This window comes from Rhineura floridana, chromosome 8, assembly GCF_030035675.1.
Source record: "Rhineura floridana isolate rRhiFlo1 chromosome 8, rRhiFlo1.hap2, whole genome shotgun sequence".
NCBI classification, from domain to species: Eukaryota; Metazoa; Chordata; class Lepidosauria; order Squamata; family Rhineuridae; genus Rhineura; species Rhineura floridana.
The window spans coordinates 15948419-15967379 of NC_084487.1; the positions used below are offsets into that span (position 1 = coordinate 15948419).

The 18961-nt window shown below is 38.1% G+C and overlaps 1 protein-coding gene across 16 annotated transcripts in view; it reads right to left on the reverse strand.

Annotated features, from left to right (window-relative positions):
* The window catches only part of C2CD5 (C2 calcium dependent domain containing 5), a 154460-nt gene that overhangs the window by 121083 nt on the left and 14416 nt on the right, over positions 1-18961 (reverse strand). For 4 of the 16 annotated variants that reach the window (XM_061638388.1, XM_061638392.1, XM_061638390.1 and 1 more), the window contains exons 5-9: positions 18557-18712; positions 12534-12732; positions 8116-8267; positions 4658-4849; positions 2734-2819 (exon numbers count right to left, since the gene is read on the reverse strand). In XM_061638388.1, the coding sequence (XP_061494372.1) occupies positions 2734-2819; positions 4658-4849; positions 8116-8267; positions 12534-12732; positions 18557-18712 (785 nt within the window). Of the gene's footprint in view, positions 1-2733; positions 2820-4657; positions 4850-8115; positions 8268-9214; positions 9340-12533; positions 12733-18556; positions 18713-18961 lie in introns of those variants that run through there. The other 12 variants (XM_061638394.1, XM_061638401.1, XM_061638396.1 and 9 more) reach the window with 5 other exon arrangements.

Here is an 18961-nt window from a genome sequence, read left to right on the forward strand (position 1 = left end):
TGACCCATTTCTTGCACACGGGAACCTCCATCTTGCCAGGATTCAAGCTCACCTTATTCTCCTTCATCCATCCACCACTATGTCTAGGCACTGGTCCAGGGCCCACACAACCTCTCCTGATTCATATTGTTATGGAGAAATAAAACTGTGTGTTGTCAGCATACTGATGACACCTTGCCCCGAATCTCCTAATGACAGCTCCCAGGGGCTTCATATAAATATTAAATAGCATTGGGGATATGATGGGATCCTGCAGCACCCCACAATACAACTGCCAGGGGGCTTAAATACAATCATCCAACACTACTCTCTGGACTCAGTCCTGTAGGTAGGACTGGAAACATTGTAACATGGTGCCCTCAGTTCCCATTCCATGGAGCTAGTCCAGGAGAATACCATGGTCAATGGTATCAAAAGCTGCAGAGAGGTCGAGTTCCACTCTCCTTGTCCTCAAATGTGGACGTTTCATGACTAATCGCCGATGAGAGCCCTTTCCATGAATTCTAATTAAAAAGGCAGAGGTAAAAGGAACTGCAAAATGCATTTGCATAGGAAACATCTTCAAATCATCTCACGACAGTGCTCAACCCACTTCCTCCTGCTCTTTGTTCTACCAAAGTAATCACTGTTTTTTTAAAAAGCAAGTTGAGCAACCATAACACAATATGCCAGTATATTTGAGCGTTAGTAGACAATATTGTGTAATATCCCGTTTGAGAGCTTCCTGGGGGCAATCTAGGGGGGCATTTCAGGAGACAGAGTTTTGAACAAGATGACTCTTTAATCCCACTCATCTGTTCACCTAGGCCAGCGTTTCCCAACTAGTGGGCCACCAGATGTTGTTGGACCACAATTCCCATCTTTCCTGACCATTGGCAATGCTGGCTGAGGCTGATGGGAGTTGTGGTCCAACAACATCTGGTGGCCCACTAGTTGGGAAAGGCTGACCTAGGCTTTCCCTGAGGGATAATACTACAATGTTGATATATTATTCTGATCTACTGATTTTTGATATATTTTGTACTTGTTTTATGAATGTAATATCGTTGTTGATTTTTCCTGTTCACTGCATTGATATTTTTCTTAATGTTAATGGTTTAGATATTTTTGCAATAAATAAATATAATTCAGAGCAAACATTACTATATCTTCAGTCATTTCCCTACATGGCAAATGCAAGTAGGGAATGCAACATGAAAACCAGCCCTCAGACATTCTTTCTTAGCCACATACTTGTTCACTAAGCCCCCACCCCCAAACTGGTACAGGCTACATAAACACTTCTTCTGCATAACCCATAGAAATCAATGGAGGGAACATAGCAATAACACTTGGTATGTTGCACTACAGATGACTAACAAAGGGTTTGATTTGACAGTGGAAGACAGAAGCAGATGTAAAATTAAACCATATTTCAACTATGACAATTAGACCCATAACACACCATCACACATATTTTAGGCATACACATGTGTGAAGGTGTGAAACCTTTTTAAAATATGCATGTTAAGGTTGGTTCTTTGAACCTTTTTATCTCATTTTATAGTGATTGCTCATGACTAATAAACATATTAATGAAAATTAATGAAAATATTAAAAACTTGCGAAGAAATTTTTTAAAAACAAAGTTTAAAAAATAAAGCATATCAACTGGGACAACACAACACACTAAACCTCTAAATTACTGGGACAGGGGATCAAGGTGAAAATGACCTGTTTTGTGTTAGTTTATTTTCAAATTAAACATTACAAAATAAACAATATTAATTGCTATTCAAATGAAATGAAAAGTTAAATGAAAAGTACAGTCATGCTACTGGTTAAGCCAGAAGATTTGGATTTGCTAAGTGATCTTAGGAGAAATATGTTTAAATTTGCAAATGAAGGATTCTGAAAGGAATCTGGAAAAAATATTACTAAAACAAACAATCCCAAATTCCTAAAATAAAAACTCCAAGCTAGAAAGGGTTCTCAAAATAAAAATAACACAAAAAGAGAGGGCTTCAAGAAAATGTCACACAATGATTTGGAACATACCCGCCTTCTACAGAACCTATGAGGCGATCCTCTCTTAGCAATGGGTAACACAAGAAATGAAAAGAGAATCATCCAACTTATACAAACTGAATATTGCTATTCATTTCAGAATTAGTCCACATTTTAATGGAGTGTGCATATATAGCGTCAAGTATATAATATTTGATACAGTATATCCAAGTAAAAATTTGTCTTTGCCAAAGAAACCAGAAATTAATAAAGAGTATCAGTTAGGTTCAGGTACTCAGTTGGGTTCACATCTAGTAGGCAGAATGAATTTACAGTTCAAGTTCATATCCAGTTAAAGATACAACCTGAAGGCGCAGGGGGAAGACGTTATATCACATTTGACATCTGTCATACCAATTCATTGACCTGACTATTCAGTGTTTTAAATTCTGGTTTAAAGCTCCCTAGACTCCAATAAGGATATTAAACAGTGTTTATAAAATTGTGAGAAAGAACAAAAATACATACTATGGCACATGCTCATGAAGTCTCCACCATCTAGACCTGTCCTTGTTCTGTATATTTAATTCTCCCATCTGAACAAAAATTAAATCTCATACAGTTCAGGATCAAAACAGGGAGATAGCAGTTTAATGAAAAAGGAAATTAAGCAGTTGATAAACAGAAGTTTACACAGTGACTGGTTAGGCATGCAAGTAAGAAATAGGATGATGATGCTTTTCTTACCCTTTGCTCCAGAGCCGACTGAGTTTGCTGTCTTAACAGAGCTTTTAAGGGGCCCCCTTCTTTTCCAGCACTCCCACTGCCCATTCCTAAAGGATATCAGCATATAAGTAACAGCCAAATCAAACAGTTCAGTGATTCTGTATACTGACATTTTATTTTAAAAACATGACACATGTAGTCAGAATTATTAAAGGTCAAACTTACAAGATTCTGAAATGAACCTTTAAGCAAAACCTATACTTACTGAAGGATTTAATGCTTCAGCTTTTTTTCTAGTTGTAGAGAAGACCTAAAAATGTATTTTTATTTATCCAACACTGAAAAAAGACCTAAACGTTTTATACCAAAAGGTACAGAGAAATTAAAAGGGATTTAGGGTAGAGAGGAATAAGGAATAGTCCTGAGATAGATGGCCTGACTTGCTATAAGGCAGCTTCCAATGCTTCTAATGCAATCCAGACTACTCTCAAATCACTTTAAAAGGTTTAGGATGTATTTGCTCAAGGGCCATGTCACCAACATGGATCAGTTTCACCTAAAATCATAATAATTCCAATGAGAAAGTGTGTATTCTCCCTTGCAGGATATAACCCTCGAGAAACTGCTTCTAGACCAGCCACACTGAAATAAAAGGGACTTGCTCATAAGCATAACAGTTCTCACAAAACAGAACATCACTTGCACCACAGCTTGGAAAAGTTACTTTTTTGAACTACAACTCCCATCAGCCTCAGGCAGCATGGCCACTGAATTGGGCTGATGGGAGTTGTAGTTCAAAAAAGTAACTTTTCCAAGCTCTGACCAAGCACTCTAAATATGTCAAATAAATATTGGCAGCTCTACCACTGAAAATTCAAATATTGACTAATTATCATCCCATACTAGATAACGGTTTACCCACTGAAAAAACAAAGCAAGTATAAAGAAATCCACAATTTTAACAACTAATCTAATTGTAAAGTATTTCTAAGATTTCTCACCAATTCACAAATTATTAATTTTGTACAAACATCTGAAATGGCTGAAATTCTTTAACCACTTGCATTGTTTGGAATTGTGTACTTGCAAGGAGAAACACTGACTTATACTATATTATATGTTGCTGGTCATTCCCACTCATATTAAAGCTGCCAGATCCTAGTCAGGATAAAAAAATTACTTAAAGGAAAAAGTTTTAGCTGTTTTTGGATAAGGAAACAAATATTAGCATCTATATAGTCCCATTCTGTATTATTAAATCAATCATAATTTAACATTTTGCAATCAAATCCATCTCACAAGGGACTATACAATACTAAGAACACAGACAGAAATGGAATGAATGCTATTGTGGAGATGAAACATATTTTTGACAAAAAGAGAACAACCGAAACTTTATCTGTAGACAAACACTAACAAAGTTCGCATTCAGCAAAACCATCAAGTGGAAGAACAGGCAAAACAGATGTGCATATTGGGAATGGTATTCAAAACTGTAGCTCCAGTACAGAAACCAAATATGGCTGGTGGCAACATGATGGTCAACAGAATAATACAAAAGATCTGAAGAGAAAGAACAAGTGTTTGTTCCAAGTAAAACAGAGGAACATTTACAAATCTCTGGAAAGGAATGATTACATCACCAAAAAACAGGCCAATTACTAAAGCATGATGAATTTTTTGCAGGGAAAAGGAGAACAATCTACTATAAAAATGATGAGGTTCCTTTAAAATATGTCCAAACTTTATAAAGGAAAAAAAATTGATTAAGTTGAAAAACACATTTAAGGGAGTAGAATTTTGTAATCGTCATGTAGCCAGCAATTTTCAGTTTTAAAAGGGTGTGCAGAGAAAACAAGAGAAGCTTTAAGACTGCCCTCAGTGCCACTTCAGAGACTACTAAAATAAAAATAAAAATAGCAAGACGATTTAAGAGTGATCCTACCAGAAGCAGCCAGAAGCAGCTCTTCCGTGAAAGAAACACTTTTCCTCAGAACTGTGTTGGCATGACTAGAGTGAAGAGGGTTAGAGCTAGACCCAGAGAGAATGTGACAGGACTGTTTAAGCTTTGGGGAATCACAACAGAGTGTAGGGGAGCTGGGAAACAGGAAAATCCTAGGTCTCTGTGGGGAAAGTGCTGTGGAGGGAAGCAGTAGAGAAGAGATGATAGATTTCAGAAGATGGCTAAAAAGAAACCAGAAGGAGACAAGCAAAATGAATCAAGCAAAACCAAATGTTGTAAAAATGAACAGTCTAGCAACATATGAATAATCTATTAGTGAGTGGCATACAATCAATGAAATGACAAATACAGCACTACAGTGTGAATGAGGAGCACATTCAAAAAGATATTTTAATGTACTATTCCTCTTACATAAGGAATGGTTTCAATGTGCTTTCACTTTTATTTCAAACTCTAACTGCTATTCATGATTCTGCTTGCAGATGATTAACAGTCTCTTTCCATAAGTTTTAAAAAATGTAAGTTCTCTTTTTCAGAAGAATTTTGGAATTTCTGAATATGAACCAGACAACAGTTTATTTGTATATCATGTCTGATCTACTCTAAGTTCTCCTGCTTTTTTTTTTTTAAAGAAGTTCCCATCTTCTTAATTTCCTCCACATATATGTTAGGGTAATCACCTAAGTGTTACGTTAGCAAAACAGCTAGCAACATTTTCATTAGTAAGATTACTTAACACTATTGGCTTGCGAAACAGAGCACAATTGATGTCAAGCCTCTAAGCTGCATCACAGGAGTGCTTTGAAGACTGCACAATGCTAAACTTCTAATCCAACACACAATCTACACTGACAGCAAAACTTGACATTTTTTTAGCACAAATACACCAGAAATATATTTACAAAGAAAACGCATCATAATCTCTATTACTGTGTTCTATTTGGTAGACATGGGATTGTATCCAACAATGTTGCTCAGCTGACAGTAAGGGTTCTGTCAGTGAAACAGGGAAGCAACTTTCAGCAATTCCCCCTTTCAGCCCCCCTCAATCTGCTCCAGAAATCGGGAGGGGGCACTTGAGAAGATTTAGAGCAGGTGCATGGGGCATCGCTCAAGACTGCTTCCTTCCCCATTCTGCTGACAGAAGCCTTACTATCAACTGAGTAACGCTGCTGGCCCACAGCCTGGGATTCACAGAACCGGTAAGGCTGATGCTTGCAGGATTAGTGAAATTGCATCATCCTTAGAACAAAAATATGAAAACACCTTGATTTATTATGCATTGTGGGGGTCTGCTGTTCAAAAAAATACGTCTAAAACCCTTCTGGGATCATGGAACTAGATTCAGCGGCTTGGATCCAACAAACTCCAAGCACAATTCTGCTAATAGAATGGGGCTTTCCTTCCCTTCCTTCCTGCTGTAGCCAATGAAAAGGGGTGAGGATACTGGAATCGCATGGAGTATGACACAGAGGAGATGCAGATGGAGGAAGGAATCAGAAGAAAGTGTAGAACTGCCCCCCTCCCACACCTTGCAGAAAGATATTCCATTCGCACAAGGGTCTCTTTAGATCCCAACCATGGTCTGCAAAATCATGCCCAATTAGCCTGCTTAAATCCCATTACAGTCAAAGGAATGTAAGCATTATAAGTGTGTGCAAGGTTACGACCAAGTTGTTCAGATTCTTGCCCCTGCCCAATTAGATAAATATGCAACATAAATGGAAATTGTGGTATATGTAGTGTGTGTGTCCCACATGAATGTTAGCATACTTTCTAAAACTAAATACTCTCTCAAATCCTTTTCTCCATTTCTCTAAACTCAACAGCCAAGAAAAGCAATTTATTTGTGAACTATGGGTTGAATCCAGACTTAGTTATGCTTAGAACAGACCCAATGAAACCAACTTAGATTAACTTAAAAGTACCTGAAGTACAACTAGGTCTGCATCTACCCCGTAAGTTAAAATATTCTCTTATATCAACCTGAACAGGCATCTACATCAAGCATCCTTTAATCTTGCAAAATTAGTGCAAAATAAAGATGTACTTAAAAGATGTTCTTTTAAGAAGCAACAGGTTAAGACACTCCCCTTAACATTATTAAATGAACCTAAAAGATCTGCGAACACAATAAAAAAAACACTGGGGGGAGGAGGGACCAGTCTAAATTCTATAGCTTCATGCACTACATTTTCTACAGTTATTGTTTCAAAAAACAGAAAGACAACCAAAACAATCACATTGCCTTCTTGTAGACTTTGTTGTTAAAGGTAAAACAGCAAATGTACATTGTACTAAGATTAATGGATGCAGCCATGTAGTTAGGACAGCGTTTCTCAAGCTTTCTGAATTCAGGCCCCATTTCAATTTTCCACTACATTCTGGACTCTCCCTACCCTCTGCCTAATACTAATTATATCCCACAGATGAGCCTGCAGAGATCCTTGCACCCAAGTTACATGCAAGTTGCTTGCTGCTATTGTACGTTGATCTTAGAAGAGAAAGAGAACAGGAATTTTGCATAGTAATTCACCAAAAGAACAACACAGTTGGAGGTTATGGGTTTCCTTCTTGTCAAACACTTTGAGAAGGACATTGAGAGTGCAGTACCCTTAAGTCTAATGTCGATCAGACAAGGCTGTCAGGGAGCAGGCCACTGAGATCTTAAAAGGCATCACAGTTTTGGGGACCTTATCCTTGACTGGAACCCTCTCCCAGCACCCCATGCACCTGAAGGGAAACCTGTTCCACAGTTTGAGAACCACTGAATTAGCAGGCAGGGTAAAAAAAGCAACATTAAGGAATGATGGCATTTGACTCTGTTCTGTGTTTGCAAGACAGCATGCTTACACACCATATATTAAATGAAATTATGAAAATTAAAAATGTCAAATAGGAAGTGAACTTTATTTTAATGACAAAGGTGCCTATGTCAAGTATGCATAGCTTGGAAGCAGCTCAGCAGGCAGCCAGCCACATTTCTAGAAGTCTCAGATTTGCAAACAGATGATTAATTACCAAGAAGTACACATATAATTTTTAAAAAAATTCTTCTAGTTGGACACTGTTAGAAAGACATGCTAAATTATTTCCCCAACATATTATGGTGACTATCTCCATAATGTGCAATATGATGTGGAGGAAATTAAAAGACAGTTCCTTGTGACTGTCTTATTATATTCTGATGTGCTATATGTCAGCTTGCAGAAGCTGTCCATAAGCTAAAAAATGTAAAAAGCAATTTATAAAGAGTTAGGAATATAGATAGTCCCAGATTTGATTGCAGCAGGAAAAATCTCCTATTTTGGGATTGTTGCGATGCTGAACTTACATGCCGAAAAACAGAGAAAAGGAAGTGAGTAAAAAACTAAAACAAACAGCACAAATTAAACAAAACAAATAAACAAATCAAAATAATGTGGGTGAAAGCACCTTACCAGTTTTGGGTGTCAAACTCAAATCTGTGTCAGAAGAAGAGGACTGTCGACTGTAGGACTTGGAAGGTGAAAAGGAATAGATTTGGTTTTTCAGAGGGGTGGAGGGTCCTGATGAATGAGGATTGGGATTGGGATCTTCATTGAAAGGAATCCTGCCAGAAGAAGGTGGAAACATATTCAGTGATCCTGTGCCAAAGGACCGAGCTGATAACAGCATGATCCCAACACCAGGATGTGGGAAGGGATGGGGAAGGGCCAACAGTTGTCCTGAAGTGTGAATGCTGGATTATGAGGTCAAAGGCAACAAAGAAAAGTTTGTTTACCAACTCAGAATTGTGCAGGAAGATGGCAATTTTTTGTTAGCAAAACAAAAACAAGAACAAAACACACAGCTAAGGCATGAAGCATCAAAACCCAAGAAAAATAGGCAAAGAAAGTAAAACCTATCACAACCATCACTTGGGGGCAGCAACGCAAAATGCTTTTTGAACCAGATTATCAAAAAGGAAAACGAAGAGACGACTGCAGACTATATATCTGTGTGTTTATATACACACACAGACACACACATATATATACACACACACATATTCTTCAAAGAAAAAAGGTTGCCTTATCCTTTAGCATCTGCAGTGTGCCACAGCTAAAAACAAACAGGGAAACCATACTGATGCCATTGTATTGACAACCTAGGTTTACATTTAGTATTGCCTTACCTGTTTGTCCAAATTAAGTCTTCTTTCACATAACCATTTCTGAGGACATCATGATTATGCCTGAAGCCCAATCAAGATGTGCATCCCCCCCCCCGATAACAAGAGATATTTACATCTTAGGTTTCTCATCTTATTACTGGAAAGAAAGAAAAAACCTCGCACACACCAAAGCAAAAGTACAGAGATTAAGGCCAAAAATGTACATCATCTTCCAGTCTCCTATCACCTCTGTTGTATCAAACACTAGGATAGTGATTTCCAGAAGGACTCCCAGTGAGAAAAGCTTTGTGGTACCTGCCTACACTGCCTGCCTGCCTGCCCTTTGCGGTCACTGTGCCTGTGGCCTGTCTCTCCCCAGCTCCTGAGTCTGAGCAGTCTCGTACCAGTGTAGATGAGAGTGGGAACAGACACAGAGAAGTTCTGAGTAAGCCGTGAGCCAGTAGCTGTGTGAATTGGGCTGTTGTGAGTCGAACGACATCCATGGCTTGGTGGATGAGCCAGCGGAGACCTGAGAGAATTTGCAGCCAAGGCGGAAGGAAAGAAAAAAATACATACAAGAGATTGCAAGGTTACATTTAAAAATATTTCAGGGTGTTCTAGTTATTGGAGGTTTAAGAGCAGGTTCTAAAGCAGGGGTGTCAAACATAAGGCTTGAGGGCCTTATCAGATCTTTTGTGGTCCCCAAAATGGCCCACAGGACACCTACCACATTTCACAAAAGTTCAGTTATATTAGCCAAGAAGCCACAAATGGCAAACTGGCATGCCTACTCAAAAGTAGATCCACTGATGAAATGGCTCTAGCTGGCCACCTCGATTTATCTCATGCTAACTCAAGGCCTCAGCAAGTTAATTATGCTCACACTGGGGAAATGAAGCAGAGAAATGTGAGACAGTGGACTATTACAGCTGCTTCTCTTTTGTAGCCTTCCCCCCCCCCAAATCTGGGATACACCTCAGGTAATAAAACACCTGAAATGGGTGGGGGCATCAGTAAAAGATGTTAAGCAAATTGTGGTGGGGGATATTTTTTGATCCATAATTATGGGTGTGGTTCCCAAGGATCTAGTCAGTGGGGAAGTTGGCCCTCCAACTCATTTTTACACCCCTGCTCTAAACAATAACGATGAAATCTTAGAAAAGCAGCTAAGCATTACCTTGTTAAAAGTGAAATTATATCTATGGCAAAGGGTTAAGTGGGAAAAAAGAAATACCAGTAGAAGCCTGCTAGACTTGTGAAATCTGGATTCAATACGATTTCTTTAGACTTGCTTGATTCTGTTTCTAATAAACATAAAAATCTTAACATGCAAGGTGCAACCAGAGGATGGGGGCAGGGGGAGAATGTTTCCATTTTCTTTACAAGATGGAATGACAACAGTTGTTGGAAGAACATTATTAGAAGACTATTGGATGTGTAAAAGCAATGTGGTATTTGCATGATTTTACTTATTGACCTATAATTTAACTAAACTCCAGTGCATGGAAGCTTTGTGAAGAAAAATTTCTTCCTTTTTTTAAAGGTGGCTCTTATCAAAAACACGAGTATCTACAAGCTCACTCACAAGAGATGAGTGTCCGTGAAGTCCACACATAGTTCCTCCAAGGTCTCACTTGTGCTGAGAATTGGAGAAGGCAAGACACAGCAGGAAAAAAAAACGACTTCTGAGTAATGGTTGCTGTTTTACTTTTCTTCAGACCAAGTGCAAGGGAGAAAAAATTACACCTTTCTCCCCAACGCTCTGCCCATGCCAGAAGATTTGAGGAAGGCTGTTAGTGACAAGTTCAAGTACAGGCAGGCTAGCAAATCAATCTAGTATTTGTGGGCCAACCCGACAACTAGTTGAAAACAGGAAAAAAATAGCCAGTGACTCCCGAGATCACAGAAAGTTTTGTTCTGATTATCTGTTTGAACACAGCAAAGCAGTATCAACTTTGAACACTGAATGGAGCTAATTCAGAACAAAGATCTGGAATTTACCAGTGCAAAAGAAATTTGACTAGCTATCACAAAGATTGGTTTTGGTCATATATCCTGTATTCAGCTATCAGACAGGAACTGCCTTCACACAGCCCAAGTCAGTCTGTTGCTTCCTGCAGCAGCTCTTTAAAATTGTGTCATCCTTGCTGTGGTATGAAAACAGAATGTGATAAGCTTAACTGTGCAACTTGGCGGGAGAGACCATTCCAGTAGTTGTCCACTTATTAAAGTACACAAGTATGTGTGTGAAACTTAAGGTTCAGCAATGCTAGCAACAGCAAACCAAACTATTATTCTTACTAGTTATTATTACTGCTGTTAGTACATTTTATATATATATTGTCTTTCTTCCAATCCTGTTGCTTGTAACCTGTTATATTTACTGTATTTATATATTTATATCTTGCTTGTTTTATCTTTTATGTACACCGCCCAGAGAGCCTTTTTGGCTTAGGGCGGTATATAAATAAAATAAAATAAAATAATAAAATAAAATGTGCAAAACATATTGAGAAAATATACAGTTACAGGTCAGTGGGTCTAATATGTGCACACACACCTATGTATTAAAATAATTATTTTCTAACAGGAGCTTCTAAATTAAGAGAGAGTTTTCAAGATTCCGGCTGGCATGGCCAGAGCAGATAATCCCAACTGACACACACAAAAAAGTGTGTGCTGGTCTTGCTACCTCTTAGAACTGACATAAAATAAAAAGTCTACATGATGCTGTAAAATGTAACTTGATGCATTTTCCCTGGTCATTTAGCTTCCCAAACAAGGTGCTTTCAGGCTGGCACTCTACTATTTTTATTTCACTCGCTCATGCTAAAAACTGAACTCTATAAACTACAACTGAACTGACAGCAGGCCTACTATTTAAAGTCAAAAGCTCAGCAAAACTAAATTTATTTATTTGGTGCTTCCCTAAATAAGATATGCAGATATAAGAACCTGATAGCAATAGCTTGAAACGTACATTAGAGAGCCAGGGTGGTGTAATGGTTTGAGCGTTGGACTATGACCTGGGAGACCAGAATTTGAATCCTCGCTCAGCCATGAAGCTCACTGGATAATCTTGGGCCAGTCACTGCCTCTCAGCCTAACCTACCTCACAGGGTTGTTGTGAGGATGAAATGAAGAGAAGGACAGCCATGTACATTCTGAGCTCCTTGGAGGAAAGGTGGAATATAAATGTAATCAATCAATCAATCAGCAGCTTATAGCATTATATGCTATAATATTCCTATTACAACACTAATGTTTACACTAACAACTTTTGTCTCTTATATAAATGTAAATTCAGACGAAAAGTACTAAAAACATAAACTCTTTGGGAAGATGTCATATTGCAAAATATCCTGAAAGACAAAACATTCTATTAATGCAAATTCACCACACAAAATATTGCACCTTGAACTGCAATGTAGAAGAGGCAAATCTCATCATCAACCTGTTGTGAACATTGCAAGTGTTATATATGGTATTATTGCATAGGCATTTGTCACTCCAAAATTTATTTCTGCAACATCTGGTCAAAGAGTACTAACAGTTCATTCCGAATCACTTGAATTTCTAAATCCATAAAAATATACAACACAGGGAGGCAGGTGTGTGTGTGTGTGTGAAATTAAAACAGACAAATGAAATGATGTAAAACTGTATGAGTATGAGAAGAAAACATGACAAACTCTTTCCAATGAACATCCAACACATACTTACTCCTTCATTTCTTTGGATGGGGAATTACATGCAGGTAAGAATGCTGATGTGTTACTTAATTTATCCAAGGTACAGGCTGTTCCTATGGCTCGTACTACTAGTCCAGATTCTCCCTCCAGATCAAAACACTGCAAATAGCCAACAACTGCGTTCCCTCTCATTTCAAGTACTTTTAAGCCAATCTTCCTTTGCAGTTCTCCTGCAAAAGAACACGCCAGTTAGACAAAAATTAGCTTAAAATATATTTGCAAGACTGGTAACACCACAAAGTTGAGAACAGAAAAATGTATTAAATTGTTATAAGGTAGATAACACTATGTAATAATTTTTAAATTTTGTACTCCATCATCCAGAAGCGTATGGCTTAAGGACCATTTCACCTATTATGATTTTACAGCTGTAGAACAGGGATGGGGAACCTATGATCCTCCAGATGCTGCTGGATTCCAACTCCCATCTGCCCCAGCCACATGGTCAATGGTCAGGTCTGCTGTAGAAGGATGATGAAAAGAGGATGCATGTTTGCAAACTATGCATCAGTTTCTGTACACACTGTTTGTCACTATATAATCTGTGAAGTGGCCCTTAGTGTCTCTGCTAAAAGTTTTTACATCCAGCAAATGAAAAGCTATACATTTCTTCATGCTGTTTTCTAATATATTATAAATATGACTGAATAGAAGTTGCGCTGTACTGATTTCGCCTTGCTTCAGCCTGGCTGGCTTATATCCTTATTTAAGTTTGACTTTTTCTTCAGTGTTGTTAATTAATTGGTGAAAGGTTTCAGACAATTTATTAATGAATTGGTGTGAGTATCTGAGTGACTGTTGAGTGTCTGTTATGTCCGTTACAAGTGGAATCAGCAACAAAATGTTTGCAGCATGCCCCACACAATCACAGTATTTCTTTTCTCTGTTTGCCACTTTCTTTCCGCCAATTTTCATTCTCTTTCTCCATCGTGCCATGCTGTGCTTCCTGTTTTGTTCCTCTCTCCTTCCCTCGTCTTTGAACTTCCTCCCTTTCACTCTCCTCACTGATCTTCAAGCCAGGATCTAGACACACTCCTCATAAGATCTGTCCCTGGGCATTAATCCTTATTGGACTGCTGTCTTGCTTTTACTCCCTATGCCTGTGCACTCAATATTTTCTGTTTTGGTATTTTTATTATTTAATGTTTACCTGTGCATACCTTAGGGTTGCTGCCTAAATGTTCCCTTTTATTTGTGGACAGCCCTGTCGGGCTTCAAAGCAATAGTGCTAATCAACTGTTTAGCACAAAACAGCGCTGGGCATGGGGGGAGCGGAGCTCAATAAATATGCATATAAAATTACGTTGGCTTTCCTATACTCATTTACTTCATAGTAAAACTCACTGAATGAAGTGGGGCCAACTTCAGACTAAACATGTATAGGAATGCGCTGAAAATCACTGCCAAAGATAAAAAAGGAAAACAAAAACAATCTATACGCAAAATGAATCAACAAGAAACCTCTAGGGAGCAGTGTTAATAGCATGCAACTGCATTGGGACAATAAAAGCACCAGCATGAGACCAAAGGTCTTTCCTGAAGACTACTACATGCAGGCTTGTAAATATATTTGTTGATGTTTTGCTGTGGAAGACCAGACCTTCTTGCTGTGTCTGTACTATACAGGCATACTCCGCTTAACGTCGCTTCACTTAACGTCACCTTGCTATAATGTACGTGCTCCATACGCCACCATACCCCGCTTAACATACGCGTGCTTCGCAATTACGGACACTTAATGGCATGACGCCACTGCCATCTAGTGGCGATTGCGGTGCAGAACATGCATAGATAATTGCTTCACTTTAAGTACATTTTCACTTTACATACACGCTCCGGTCCCATTGCGTATGTTAAAGCTAGGTATTCCTGTATAAGCATTCAAAGATTGATGCAAAAACTGAAAATCAATGCAAACGGATACCTTAGCTATACAAAAGAACTACATATTTTGTATAACATGATGTAATTTACATCATCATTACATTTTTTTAATGGACACTGGCCACAACCTTCAGAATTGTGACCACATACCTCCTTGAAACAGCAATAGAACATGCCACAAAGCAAGTAATTTTTAGAGTGAGTGGAGGTGTTGGAAGAGCAAGAGACATGGCGCAAAAACACCTTAGGGCACATGCAAGCCCTGGCAAGTGTCCAATAAGTTATCAGGTATGTGGGCAGATATTTCTTTACACTATTGTTTATACTGTGTGCATTTAATCTGCTGATAATATGCAATTCATTAAAAAGACAGTAATGTTCATAAGAACATGATAAACAAGAACCTTAATTCTAAATGTAAAAAAGCACCCTAACAATGCTTATTTGTAAGTTCTATTGAGATTTACAGGATTTACTTCGAAGTGAGTTCTATTAAAGTTGACAAAGTGCTTCACAGAATTGTATATGCAGGTTTGTGACCATATGAGAGGGAACTTTGCCAGGGATAGGGCTGTATGGATAATGAGATGGCAACCATCTCAGTAATTATGCCTGTATTTTTAAGCAATGGGGGCCCAGTGCCTAAAGAACTTTATACTATCAGAAATACTTCAGATAAAAATACTTTGCCTCTTTTGCTGTTAAGACCTTTATTCTGAGGCAGGCTTTTAACCTTTAAACAAGTAGGAGAGATGTAGTCGATTTTTACTTCTCAGAATAATTGTTTAGCTATAGCCAAACTTTTAATATTCAAGCTTCTTCTCTGCTTTGAGGTTTTTGTTTTTTTAAAAATTAAAAACAAAATACAAAATTGTAAATAAAAAGAAATACTTTGCCAGCAGTTGCAATTATACAAATAGCTGCTGGCTTGCTTTAATATGATTCCAACTATTGGAAAAAGTACAGCCACAATTATTGAGATGACTATCAGTTTGTCATGTGAACAGTCCTGCTCATATTAATCTTTTTCCACATGGTTTCATACTAATATTCCATGTGAAGTTATGAAGCTGAACCAACCTTCAGTTATATTTCTAAGTTAATCTGCTTAGAACTGAGCTATAGATCCAAGTTCTTTTCCTCCAGGGAACAATATCAATGGAATATTTTAAAAACACAACATATATCTTTGAACACTACAGCATGCACTCTACACTTTAAAATCAGGATGCGATGAATATAAACTACTGTTCCAAATTTCTAATAAAATATATAGGCGGAGGGAAGAAGGAGAGAGAGAGGGACAGAAAAGGTAGAAGCTTGCTGGCAAACATCTGAATAATTATTTATTTCATTTATTAATTGCTTCCTATTAAGTGTCTCGAAATGATTTTGCAATACAATAAAAACATATCTAAAATAATTATGTATTAAAATAATTTCAAATCTAACACAGATACAGACTAGGATAAAAAATTCTACTTAGAAGACTTTTGAAAGAGGAAAGCCTTCAACAGGCACAAAAAGACAAATATAAGAGGGGGCAGCCAATACAATTCTTTCAGCAGCAGCTTAATATGATGGCAATATTCAATGAGCAGTCAAGCTGCCACATTCTGCACTAGCTGCAGTTTCTGGGTCAGTCCCAAGGGCAGCTCTCTACAGAGCGCATTGTAGTTATCCAATCTAAAGAGTAACAGCACATGTACAAGAGTGGTCAGGCTATCCTGATCAGAAACAGCTAAATCTGGTAAAAGGTACTCCAAGCCACTGAGATCATCTGGGCCTCTAATGACAGATGGATACAGGAGCACCCCCAGACTATGAACCTGCTCCTTCTCTGTCTTGCCAGGATTCAAAGTTAGTTGTTGGCCCTCATCCAGCCCGCCACCAAGTCCAGGGCTTACATAGCCTCTCCTGCTTCAAATGTTACAGAGAAATAGAGCTGGGTACTATCAGCGTACTGATGACATCCCACCACAAATTTCCTAATGACCACTCATAACTGCTTCATGTAGATGTTAAACAGCACTGGAGACAGGATGATACCCTGAGGCACCTAACAGCACAGCTTATAGGAAGCCAAGAGATAATCATCCAATGCTATTCTAGGAAATCAACCCTAGAAATAGAACCAGAACTACTGTAAAACAGTGCCCCCAACGCCCATCTCACAAAGCCAGCTCAGGAGGATACCATGGTCAATGGTATTAAAAGCCACTGAGAGATCAAGTAAGAAGAACAGGGTGGTTCTTTCTCATGATAAAGGTCATACTTCAGGACAACCAAGGCCAATTCAGTCTCATGACCAAACCTGAACTCAGATTGGTGGATCAAGATAACTGGTTTCATCCATGAGAACTTGCACCACAACCCTCTCAATCACCTCCTCCCAAAAGGGGGTATGTGTGGTAATTGCCACAACCAATGGGACCAGAGGGTGTTTTTTCTAGGTGTGGTCGAATCACCTCTTTCAATCCTTGTTGTAAAGTATTAGAAAGAAACAAGCAAACAATCCCCACCTGCATTTATTAATTAAATATATATTACATCAGAAAGCACATAACTAATCTCCAACTTTTAAATAAATAAATATACTTTTAGAAAGTGTTAAAAGTAAGCATGTCACTGATTTTGCTAAGTACTAAAACAGCTATAATCAATGAAAACACAGTGTTTCAAAATGTACAACCATGGACTGAACTGGCTGCCAACTATATGAAAAAAGAATCAGTAAACAGTTAAGAGCAGATCTTCACACATTCAATGTCTACGTTTATCATTCTCTAAAGATTGTTTATATAGCTCAACAATTCAAAACGACCTTTGAAATTCCAACTTGCCAAGGGATACGTGGCTGCTTTATTATGTGAACTAGAGTTTCAAAACAGACTAGAAATCACACCACGTTGCAATTATTGCATCCATTTGTAAATTATTTTTTTAAGTTATATGTTAACAGGTAAAATGTTTACCAGTGACATCCCAATACCCAAGAGAGAATTTATTTTTATTTATTTAAAATAATTGAGAGATGATTTTCACTGTAAAAATAACAAGGCAGTTTACAAAATAAAACTAATATAATGAAGTATACAACAGATATCCAGAGGTGAGAAGGGCTGGTATTAAAGCCCAATGAAGACTGAGAGAACAAGTAAGTTTTTACCAGCCAGCAGAACACCTGCATCGTAGGTGCACATTGCATCCCTAAGGAGAGGCCATTCCACAATCTGGGTGCCATAGAGGAGAAAGGCCTCCTTCAGGTCACCATGTGATGTACCTCTGCTGGATGTAGCATGACTAGAAGGGCTTCCACCAATGATCTCAGTGAATGAGCAGATCTATACCGATAGAAACACTCTCTCAGGCTGCTTGGTTTCAAGCTGTTCAGGGCTTTGCAAGTCAATAACAAAGCCTTAATGTCAGTTAACAGGAGCAAACAGGAGCCAGCACAGATATAATATATGCACGGTAGGAAGCTCCATTAAGCATTTTAGTCACTCCATGTTCCACCAGGTGCAGCTTCCAAACCAACCACAAAGGCAGACCCAAACAGAGTGCATTGCAATAATCCAATCTAAAAGTAATTAGTTTTATTTTATATATTGAACAAGATTTATATGCTGCTTAATCATCCATAACTTCTAAGTGACTATGAGTTACTATGAAAATGAGTTACTATGGCCAAACTATCCAGGAACAGGTGTAGCTTGCACAACAGCTGAAGTTGGTGGAAGGTGCTTCTAGCCTGCAAGGCCCCCTGAACCTTCAGTGACAAAGATGGTACCAAGGAGCACCCATGAACTACAAACATGCTTCTTCAGGAGAATTTAATCCCATCTAAAATAGGGTAAAATGCCATTCCATGCAGTTATAGATTCCATTACCTCTATTGTAACATGCAAACACAACACAATATTGTTTTTTCCAACTATATTTTCAACTGTTTCATGTAACTATAAAAAGTTCAGTTGGATTCAAGACCCATTAATCAAATCTGCAAAATATCTCAACAGAAATTTACCGAAATGCAAATCCTTTATTAATGCAACCCCAAATTAAGATCCATGGGTATTTTTTTAAGGCTGCTACTGATATTGTAATTACCTGACATTAATGAAATAAGCCTCTGCCTGGCCTCATTTGATGCCCTTGGTGTGCGGATTCGGTCAATCCATTGATATTCTGGATCTTCATTAACCACCAGTTCTTCTACAAACCCATGAATAATTACAGCTTTATAACATTTTGGAATAGATGTAGCTGTTAAAAACGTAAGTACAGTGTAAAATATCTTTCTTTAAAATAATTATACACCACGCTTTTACACAACTAATTTCAAGGCAGTTCATGACAATACAATTATAACATAAAACATAAAGATAAAAGCTTGCAGATGTATCATACTAATAAAGCCTGAGGCAATAAAAAGTTAAAAGAAAATAACACTGGTGCCAATAAGCCTCACTGGAATGGGTATTCTGTAACTGGGGCATCACAGCCAAGAAAGCT